Source organism: Lipotes vexillifer, unplaced genomic scaffold (genome assembly GCF_000442215.2).
Source record: "Lipotes vexillifer unplaced genomic scaffold, Lipotes_vexillifer_v1.1 scaffold204, whole genome shotgun sequence".
NCBI classification, from domain to species: Eukaryota; Metazoa; Chordata; class Mammalia; order Artiodactyla; family Lipotidae; genus Lipotes; species Lipotes vexillifer.
This window is the reverse complement of record NW_006777418.1, coordinates 983,799-995,538: the sequence shown is the minus strand read 5'-3', so window position 1 is coordinate 995,538 and position 11,740 is coordinate 983,799. Positions and strand designations below refer to the sequence as shown.

General features: G+C 37.9%; 1 protein-coding gene across 1 annotated transcript in view; it reads left to right on the top strand.

The window, feature by feature from the left end:
* The window catches only part of PCSK5 (proprotein convertase subtilisin/kexin type 5), a 324,200-nt gene that overhangs the window by 303,645 nt on the left and 8,815 nt on the right, over positions 1-11,740 (top strand). The window contains exon 17 of the mRNA XM_007450986.1: positions 9,497-9,581. Within this exon, the coding sequence (XP_007451048.1) occupies positions 9,497-9,581 (85 nt within the window). The remainder of the gene's footprint in view (positions 1-9,496; positions 9,582-11,740) is intronic.

The window sequence follows — 11,740 nt, the reverse complement described above, 5'->3', positions numbered from 1 at the left end:
AATGCAGAATACTGTAAAAATGAATTAGAAACTATAAATAGGAACCAAGAAAAATTAGAAAACTCATTTGCAGAGACAAAACTGAGCTAAAGGCATGAACAGCAGAATGAATAATGCAGAAGAATGAGTAAGTGACCTGGAAGATAGAATAATGGAAATCACCCAATCAGGACAGCAGACAGAAAGCCAAATGAAGAAAAATAAGTGAAAGCAATATAAGAGACCTATGGGATAATATACAGCATGCCAATCTATGCATAATAGGGATTCCAGAAGGGGAAGAAAGAGAAAAGGGGATCAAAAATGTAATTGAAGAAATTCTGGCTGAAAACTTCCCAAACCTAAAAAAAGAAACAGATATCCAGGTACAGGAATCACAGAGGGTCCGAAACAAGATAAGCCCAAACAGACCTACACCAAGACATATTATAATAAAAATGGCACAAGTTAAAGAGAGGATTGTAAAGGCAGCAAGAGAAAAACAAAGAGTTAATTACAAGGGAACCCCCATAAGGCTATCAGCTGATTTCTCTAAAGAAACATTGCAGGCCAGAAGGGAGTGGCAAGATATATTCAAAGTCCTGAAAAGGAAAAATCTGCAACCTAGCACACTCTACCCAGCAAGATTATCATTTAGAAAAGAAGGAGAGAGAAAGAATTTCTCAGACAAGCAAAAACTAAAGAATACAGCAGTACTAAACTGATCCCAAAAGAAATACTGAAAGGTCTTCTCTAAATAGAAAAGAAGTAAAACTCTATAGGAAAGAGAAGATCACAACTGGAAAGTAAATCACTTAAATAAGCCAGACACAGATTTTTTTTTAAATCAAAAAATTTCTGTGAAAGTGATGATAACCATAATGAACAGCAAAAGGGTGAAGATGTAAAAGAAGACATCAAAATCATAAAATGAGGGCTTCCCTGGTGGCGCAGTGGTTGGGAATCCGCCTGCCGATGCAGGGGACGCGGGTTCGTGCCCCGGTCCGGGAGGATCCCGCATGCTGCGGAGCGGCTGGGCCCGTGAGCCGTGGCCGCTGGGCCTGCGTGTCCGGAGCCTGTGCTCCGCAACGGGAGAGGCTGCAGCAGTGAGAGGCCCGCGGACCACAAAAAAAAAAAAAAAAAAAAAAAACACACAAAAAAAATCATAAAATGAGGGGAAGGAGAGTAAAAAATGTAGATTTTTTTTCCTCCTATAATGTGTTTGAGCCTATATGACTCCCAGTCTAAGGCAAGTAGGTATAGGAAGGGGTTAACATACTTGAAAAACAGGCTAAGCACAAATCAAAAATGTACAGTAGATTCACAAAAGCCAAAAAGAAGAGAACATAAGTATAATACAAAAGAAAATTATCGAACCACAAAAGGAAAAACAAAAAGAAAGGGACAAAAAAGAAATGTAAAGTCAATGGGAAAACAAGGTTTAAAATGGCAGTGAATACATATCTATCAATAATTACCTTAAATGTCAACAGACTAAATGCTCCAATCAAAAGACAGAGTGTCAGATTGGATAAAAAACAAGAGCCTACAATATGCCACCTACAAGAGATCCACTTTAGGGCAAAGGACACACATAAACTGAAAATGAAGAGATAGGAAAAGATATTTAATGCAAATGGAAATGACAAGAAAACAGGGGTCACAATACTTATATCAGTCAAAATAGACGTTAAAACAAAGGCCATAAAGAAAGATAAAGAAGGACGCTATATAATGATAAAAGGACCAATACAAGTAGAGGATGGAACACTTGTCAACATATATGCATCTAATATAGGAGTACACAAATACATAAAACAAATACTAACACACATAAAAGGAGAAACTGACAGGAATACAATAATAGTAGGAGACTTTAACATCCCACTCACTTCAACGGACAGATCTTCTAGAAAGAGAATCAATAAGGCAACCGAGATCCTAAATGATACGATAGAACAGTTAGACTTAATTGATATTTTCAGGACATTACATTCAAAAAAACCAGAATACACATTATTTTCAAGTACACATAGAACATTCTCTAGGATTGACTACATCCTAGGGCACAAAACAAGACTCAACAAATTTAACAGTATAGAAATTATGTCAAGCATCTTTTCTGACCACAGTGGCATGAAATTAACCACAGGAAAAGAAATTAGAGAAAAATGATGAAATGGAGACTAAACAACATGCTACTAAAAATCTAATGGGTCGGGACTTCCCTGGTGGCGCAGTGGTTAAGAATCCGCCTGCCAGTGCAGGGGACACGGGTTCGAGCCCTGGTCCGGGAAGATCCCACATGCCGCAGAGCAACTGAGCCCGTGCGCCACAACTACTGAGCCTGCACTCTAGAACCCGTGAGCCACAACTACGGAGTGTGCTACACCTACTAAAGCCTGCGTGCCTAGAGCCTGGGCTGCACAACAAGAGAAACCACCACAATGAGAAGCCCCGCACACCGCAATGAAGAGTAGCCCCCACTCGTGGCAACTAGAGAAAACCCACATGCAGTAACGAAGACCCAACACAGCCAAAAGTAAATAATTAAAAAACAAAAAACTAATGGGTCAACGAAGAAATCAAAGAGGAAATTTAAAAATACCTTGAAACAAATGACAATAAAAACAACCATACAAAATCTATGGGATGCAACAAAAGCAGTTCTTAAAATTCATACTGACACAGACCTTCCTCAAAAAACAAGAAAAATCTCAAACAACCTAACCTACCACTTAAAAGAATCAGGAAAAGAAGAACAAATAAAATCTAAAGTCAGCAGAAGGAAGTAAATAATAAAGATCAGAGAGGAAATAAATAAAATAGAGATTAAAAAATAATAGAAAAAAATCAATAAAACCAAGAGCTGGTTCTCTGAAAGGATAAACAAGACTGACAAACTTCTGGCCAGGCTCGTGAAGAAGAAAAGAGAGAGAACCCAAATAAACAAAATAAGAAATGAAAAACGAGACACAACAACTGATGTTGCAGAAATACAAAACATCATAAGGCAACACTATGAACAATTATATGCCAACAAGTTCTACAACCTAGAAGAAATGGACAACTTTCTAGAAACACAGAGCTCACCAAAATTGAATCAAGAAGTAGATAATTTAAACAGACTGATCACTAGAAGTGCAATAGAATCTGTAATCTAAAAACTGCCTACAAACAAAAGTCCAGGACAGATGGCCTCACAGGTGAATTCTACCAAACATACAAAGAAGAATTTAATACCGATCCTTCTCAAACTCTTCCAGAAAAATTGAAGAGGAGGGAACACTCCCAGAGATAGTCTATGAAGTCACCATCACGATGATACCAATAAAAGACAAAGGCACTGCCAAAAATGAAAATTACAGGCTGATATCTTTGATTAATACAGATGCAAAAATTTTCAACAAAATATTAGCAAAACAAATCCAGTAACACATAAAAAAGATCATACACCATGACCAAGTGGGATTCATCCCAAGTTCACAAGGATGGTTCAACATACACAAATCAATGTGATGCACCACATAAATAAAAGACAAAAAACACAAGATCATCTCAGTAGATGCAGAAAAGGCTTTTGACAAAATTCAACACCCATTTCTGATAAAAACTCTCCAGAGAGTAGGCACAAAGGGAACCTACCTCAACATAATAAAGGCCATGTATGACAAACCGTACAGCTAACATCGTACTCAGTGGTGAAAAGCTGAAAGCATTTCCTCTAAAATCAGGAACAATTCAAGGATGACCACTCTCACCACTTTTATTCGACCCAATTTTGGAAGTCCTAGCCCTGGCAATCATAGAAGAAAAAAAAAATAAAAGGAATCCAAATTGGAGAAGAAGTAAAACTGTCACTGTTCGCAGATGACATGATACCATACCTAGAAAATCCTAAAGATGCTACCAGAAAACTACTAGAGCTCATCGGTGAATTCGGTAAAGTTGCAGGATACAAAATTAATACACAGAAATCTGTTGCATTTCTATACACTAACAACGAAAGATAAGAAAAATAAATTAACGGAACAATCCCCTTTACCATCACATCAAAAAGAATAAAATATCTAGGAACAAAACTACCTAAGGAGGCAAAAGACCTGTACTCAGAAAACTATAAGACACTGATGAAAGAAATCGAAGATGACACAAACAGATGGAAAGATATACCATGTTCTTGGATTGGAAGAATCAATATTGCCAAAATGACTACACTACCCAAGGCAATCTACAGATTCAATGCAACCCCTATCAAATTACCAGTGGCATTTTTCACCAAACTAGAACAGAAATTTTTACAATTTGTATGGAAAGACAAAAGACCCCAAAGAGCCAAAGCAATCTTGAGAAAGAAGAAACGGAGCAGGAGGAATCAGGATTTCTGACTTCAGACTATACAGCAAGGCTACAGTAATCAAGACAGTATGGTACTGGCACAAAAACAGAAATATAGACCAGTGGAACAGGATAGAAAACCCTGAGATAAACCCACGCACCTATGGTCACCTTATCTTTGACAAAGGAGGCAAGAATATACAACGGAGAAAAGACAGGCTCTTCAATATGTGGTGCTGGGAAAACTGGACAGCTACATGTAAAAGAATGAAATTAGAACACTTGCTAACACCGTACACGAAAATAAACTCCAAATGGATTAAAGACCTGAATGTAAGACCAGACACTATAAAACTCTTAGAGGAAAACAAAGGCAGAACACTCTGACATAAATCTCAGCAATATCTTTTTGGATCCATCTCCTACAGTAACAGAAATAAAAACAAACACAAACAAATGGGACCTAATTAAACTCAAAAGCTTTTGTGCAGCAAAGGAAACCATAAACAAACTGAAAAGACAACCCATAGAATGGGAGAAATATCTGTAAATGATGTGACCAATAAGGGAATGGCCTCCAAAATTAACAGTTCATGCAGCTCAATATGAAAAAAACAAACAACCCAATCAAAACATGCACAGAAGACCGAAATAGACATTTCTCCAAAGAAGACATACAGATGGCCAAGAGGCACATGAAAAGATGCTCAACATCACTAGTAATTAGAAAAATGCGAATGAAAACGACCATGAGATATCACTCCACACCCGTCAAAATGACCATCATCCAAAAGTCTACGAACAATAAATGCTGGAGAGGGTGCGGAGAAAAGGGAACCCTCCTGCACTGTTGGTAGGAATGTAACTTGGTACAGCCACTGTAGAGAACAGTATGGAAGTTCCTTAAGAAACTAGAAATAGAGCTACCACATGATCCAGCAATCCCACTGCTGCATATATGCCGAGAAAACCATACTTCGAAAAGATACACGCACCCCAATGTTCACTGCAGCACTATTTACAATAGCCAAGACATGGAAGCAACCTAAATGTCCGTCAGCAGATGAATGGATAAAGAAGTTGTGGTACACATATACAGTGGAATATTACTCGGCTATAAAAAAGAATGAAATAATTCCATTTTCAGCAACATGGATGGACCTGGAGATTGTCATACTGAGTGAAGTAAGTCAGACAGAAAAAGACAAATATCATACAATATCACTTACATGCGGAATCTTTTTTAAAAAAATGATACAAATGAACCTTTTTACAGAACAGAAACAGACTTAGAGAACGAACTTATGGTTACCGGGGGAAGGGTGGGCGGGGGGAGGGATAGAGTGTGAGTTTGGGATTGACATGCACACAGTGCTATATTTAAAATAGATAACCAGCAAGGACCTACTGTACAGCACAGGGAACTCTGCTCAATATTCTGTAATAACCTACATGGGAAAAGAATTTGTAAAAGAATAGATACATGTATATGTATAACTGAATCACTTTGCTGTACCCCGGAGACTAACACAACATTGTTAATTAGCTATACTCCAATATAAAATAAAAATTTTAAGGGGTGGGGGGGGGGGGGGGGTGGGAATATAATAAAAGGTATTTATGACAAACCCACAGCCAAGATAATACTCAGTTGTGAAAAGCTGAAAGCCTCCCCGCTAAAATCTGGAGAAGGACAGAGATGCCCACTCTCATCTATTCAGCATAGTATTGGAAGTCCTAGCCACAGCAATCAGACAAGAAAAAGAAATAAAAGGTATTCAAATTGGAAGGGAAGAGGTAAAGTTGTCATTATATGATGATGACATGATTACATATATAGAAAGCCCTAGAGACTCCACAAAAAACTACTAGAACTGATGAACGAATTCAGCAAGGTAGCAGGATACAAGATTAACATACAGAAACCAGTTGCATTTCTTTACACCAACAATGAATATCAGAAGGGGAATGTAAAAAACCAATATGTTTCAAAATTGCACCCCTAAAAATAAAAGATTTAGGAATAAACCTGACCAAGGAGGTGAAAGACTTATATGCTGAGAACTATAAAACATGTAATAAAGGAAAGTGAAGATGATTCAAAGAAATGTAAAGATATTCCATGCTCTTGGATTGGAAGAATTAGTATTGTTAAAATGGCCATACTACCCAAAGCAATCTACAGATTTAATGTGATCCCTATCAAATTACCCATGAATTTCTTCACAGAACTAAAACAAATAATCCTAAAATTCATAAAAAACCATAAAAGACCCAGAATTGCCAAAGCAATCCTGAAGAAAAAAACAAAGCAGGAGTCATAACCCTCCCAGACTTCAGACAATTACCGTAATCAAAACAGCATGGTATTGGCACAAAGCAGACATATGGATCAATGGAACAGAATAGAGAGCCCAGAAATAAAGCCACACGTCTACAGTAAATTAATCTTCGACAACGGAGACACAAATATACAATGGGAAAAAGATGGTCTCTTTAGTAAGTGGTGTTGGGAGTGTTAGACAGCTGCATGTAAATCAATGAAGTTAGAACACACTCTCACACCATACACAAAGATAAACTCAAAATGGCTTAAAAACTTAAACATAAGCCATGACACCATAAAACTCCTAGAAGAGATCATAGGCAAAACATTCTCCAACATAAATCATATCACTGCTTTCTTTGGTCTCTCAAGGCAGTAGAAATAAAAACAAAAATAAACAAATGAGACCTATCAAACTTACAACCTTTTGCACAGCAAAGGAAACCATAAACAAAATGAAAAGATGACGTACGGAATGAGAAAAAATATTTGCAAATCATGCGACGGACAAGGGCTTAATTTCCAAAATATAAGAACAGCTCATGTAACTCAACAACAAGAAAAACAGATAACCCAATCGAAAAATGTGCAGAAGAGCTAAACAGACATTTCTCCAAGGAAGACATACAGATAGCCAATAGACAAATGAAAAGATGCTCAACCACTGCTAGTTATTAGAGAAATGCACATCAAAACTACAATGAGGTGCCACCTCACATCGATCAGAATGGCCATCATTTAAAAGTCTACAAATAACAAATGCTGGAGAGGGTGTGGAGAAAAGGGAACCCTCCTACACTATTAATGGGAATATAAGTTGATGCAGCCACTGTGGAAGACAGTATGGTGGTTCCTCAGAAAACTGAAAATAGAACAACCATATGATCCAGCAGTCTCACTCCTGCACACATATCCAGACAAAACTATAATTCAAAAAGATACATGCACCCCTATGTTCATAGCAGCCCTATTCACAATAGCCAAGACATAATGTCCATAGATAGATGAATGGATCAAGATGTGTGTGTGTATATATATACATACACATACACACACACACACACACACACACACACACACACACACATAATGGAATACGACTCAGAGCCATAAAAAATAATAATGCCATTTGCAGCAACATGGATGCAAGTAGAGAATATCATGCTAAGTGAAGTAAGTCAGAAAGAGAAAGACAAATACCATATGATATCACTTATATGTGGAATCTAAAATAAAACACAAATGAACCTGAACCTATCAATGAAATAGAAACAGAAATCGGGAACATAGAGAACAGACTGGTGCTTGCCAAGGGGGAGCGATGGAGTGGGAGGTTGGGGTTAGCAGATGTAAGCTTTTCTATATAGAATGGATAAACAACAAGGTCCTACTGTATAGCACAGGGAACTATATTCAATATCCTATGATAAAACATAATGGAAAAGAATATATAAAAAAGAATGTGTATATATGTATAACTGAATCACTTTGCTGTACAGCAGTAATTAACACAACATTGTAAATCAACTATGCTTCAATACAAATTTTTAGAAAAGGGATCAGAAATAAGTAGGATTCCCTGAAGAAAAAAATCAAAATTCTTTCAAGAAGGCTGAGCCTTGGAAAAGGAATTTGGTTCTAGATGGTATATGGTAGGATAAAGATAACTGAGAGAACCAGTTCTTTTGCCAGAGCCTGGAAGGTAGATAATTAAAGAAGGCTATTTAAACAATTACTTTGCTGTTACAAGTGGTCTGTGCATCTCTCTCCTTCTATGCAATTGCTTTTTGTTTTAATTTCCTCCTTTAATGAGTCCATTTACATACAACATAGTGATTATGTATGATCGTGACTAGCAGTAATTACCGCCAACATATTTACAGTTCCCTTGAATAATGTCATTAACTCCTCAAGACAAGCTGAGAGGTAGGCATTATTGTAATACTTAGTTAACAAATGGGAGAACAGAGACTGTGAACTTGCCCACTGGAAATGCTAAAAGCATAGCACAAATCTACGTCCTCTGGCTTCAGAACCTATGCCATGTCCAGTAGTCTCAGTGACACTATGAGGGGGAGATCATAGATTGTAAAGGACTTCATATTTCAGGCCAAGGGGCTCAGAATTGAGAAAGGAAATGGACTTCCAGGAGGTCCTTAGAGGGATCCATTAAAGCAGTGCTTCTCTGTGGAACCCTGAAGAACACCAGCTAAATAAAGAGCAGATAGAGAAGCCTGTAGACAAAGCTTCATTCAAGTCTACATACACACGAGGTTAGAATCCACTTGCCTCTCAGAGAAGGTATCAAGTCTCCAGCTGCTATAAAGTTTAAGACACTAAACAACGCAAGAAATAATCAACCCTTACCTTGCAATCTTAAAAGCAAGTTCTCTTTTCTAGTATAGTTTGTCAGAGTAGTCCTTAAAGCTGTGAGCATGGGGTCTACCATTCCATCCCTCAGCTGGTAGTGTTGCTTCTCAACACTTACTAGTGACAGTGCCCCAGCTTCATGAGTGAGATTTTCATGGTAGGAAGTTAGGAAACCCTGCTTGAGGAAGAGAATGGGAAGAAGAAAAAAACCAATAAACTACTTAAGAATTAAGTGGGCTGTAGTTCTCTTGTCTATAAAATGGTAGATATCACTAAGGTGTTACCCCATGCTATATAGTTCCTACCTGTATTTGGTTTGCTGAGAAGTGGTAGCAAATGCTGAGTCTGGGGCTTTTCCTACAGTTTCCTACTCAAGGCCATGTGTACTATAGCATACATTAGCAAACATTAGAACATATGCTTTGATGGAATCCAGCTGACCAAAATTGACTTATAACCTTGTTACTTTTTCTTTTTTAACAGAGAAAAATCTTTGCCGGAAATGCAGTGAAAACTGCAAGACATGTACTGAATCCGACAACTGTACAGAATGTAGGGAGGGGTCAAGGTAAGAGAGTGAAGGATTTCATCAAGTAACACAGCCCAAGGACTTCTCAGTATAAATTAAAAAAAAAAAAAAAGTAAATAGATAACCCTTTTATAAGTCACCCTTGGTTTGACTCCCATTCAAACACTTGATTGCTATTTGCATCATTATCTCTACCATTTTATGTGAAAAAATGGATACGATCTTGGCTAAGGAAGGTTTAAAAACCAAGTAAAATCCCCTTTAGAAAAGATGGTTCAAATACAAGTAAATAAATGGCCATTTGAGAGGCCTGCTTCAGGCTTTTTGACCGGTAGTACATCAGTCAAGGATTACTGTGTAGGTAACACCAATGAATTATATTTAATCCCCATGATTCATTCCTCTGATGGTCAAAACTATTCCCTTATCTTTATTATTTCTCTCCATATAGCCAATCATTCTCTTATCTTCAGCACCTCAGGCTGGTTCCATTATGCTATGGTATGCACATAGATTTAATACCAAGGGATGTTTTCCTTGAATGGATGAGACTTGCACATTGCTAAAGCCAGATAGTTGATAGATTCTTTGAGAGAATAACATGCAGCTCAAATGAACTAAGTATTCTCTTGATATCCTTAGAGAAGGTCAGATCATCCCACACTGAGTGAGGAGTTGGACTCTGGGTTTATTACATAGAGCTAGAATTGTGCTCCATTGCTTCCCTTTCAAGAATCAGCAGTACCTCTATTTTCACCTTTGATCAGAGGTGAAATATGCAGGGTCCAGGCAATTTTTAGGCAGGTAATTCTTCACATTAATTAATAGTGGGACATCATTTTTATTTAGATTAATTGATTATCCATGGCTTTCTTTTTTTCCCCATAAATGCATTCAGTGTCAGTTTGCTTATTAGTACCTTTTACCTCAGGACTTCAGTTTTGATAAATATCAGTCTGGTCGGCCTCCTCCTGCTTTTTGTAGAAGGAGCAGATTGGCATAATGAAAAGAAGGAAGATAAATGTGAGCTCAAATCTTTCTCTGCCATTTATCAGCTGTGTGATTTTGGCCAAGTCACTGTGCCCCTCTTGAGCTCCGGTTTTCTCATCTATAAAATGGTGATCGGGCTTCCCTGGTGGCTGAGTGGTTGAGAGTCCACCTGCCAATGCAGGGGATGCGGGCTCGTGCCCCGGTCCGGGAAGATCCCACATGCCACGGAGCGGCTGGGCCCCTGAGCCATGGCCGCTGAGCCTGCGCGTCGGGAGCCTGTGCTCCGCAACGGGAGAGGCCACAACAGTGAGAGGCCCGCGTACCGCAAAAAAAAAAAAAAAAAAAAATGGTGATAATAACCCCGATGTTGCTGGATTATGATAAGGATTAACTGTGATAACATTTACAAAGCACTTATTCCAATATCTGATACTGAATTGGTCCATGAGAAATAAAAGATTAAGATTATTCTCTATATTTCTTAGGGAACATTTGACAGAGTAAGTTAACCAGTGCTCTCCAACAGAAGTATGAGAACCATATGTTATTTTAAATATGTCAGTAGCCACATTAAAAGGAGTAAAAAGACACGGGTGAAATTTATTTTAATAAAATATTTAATCAAATATATCCAAAACATTTCAACATGTAATCAATGTAAGACAATACAAAAGATAATTAGTGAGATCTTTTATATTCTTTTTTGTTTATAGTACCTAGCCTTCGAAATCTGATATGTATTTCACCCCTAAAGCACATCTCAATTCAGACAATAATTTTTTATGAGAAATACTTGATCTGTATTTAGATTTTATAAAATTTAGTTGAAGTAGATTTTTATATAGCCAAGTTGTTCCACACTTACTCAGAAGTTTGCCAATAACCAAATCAAGTGCCAATTTGTAAAATTTAGAATGAAATTAACAAAAATAAAATAAAATGTTAAATTTGTTCCTTGGCCACAGTAGCCACATTTCAAGTGCTCCCGAGCCATGGGTGCTAGAGCGTGTGGGACGGCACAGGTCTAACCTGGCTGTCTTATCCCAGAAAGAACCCAGGAGTTCACGGTACCAGGTTCGTTAGCCTTGCCACCCCTGTATTTTGGAAACAGCAGAAAGCATCATGGTTCACAGAGACTGCTCTGCTGCACGTCCCACTTAGTGCATTCCCTTCTCACACAGTGCAGCCTCTGTCTCCTGCTGAATAAG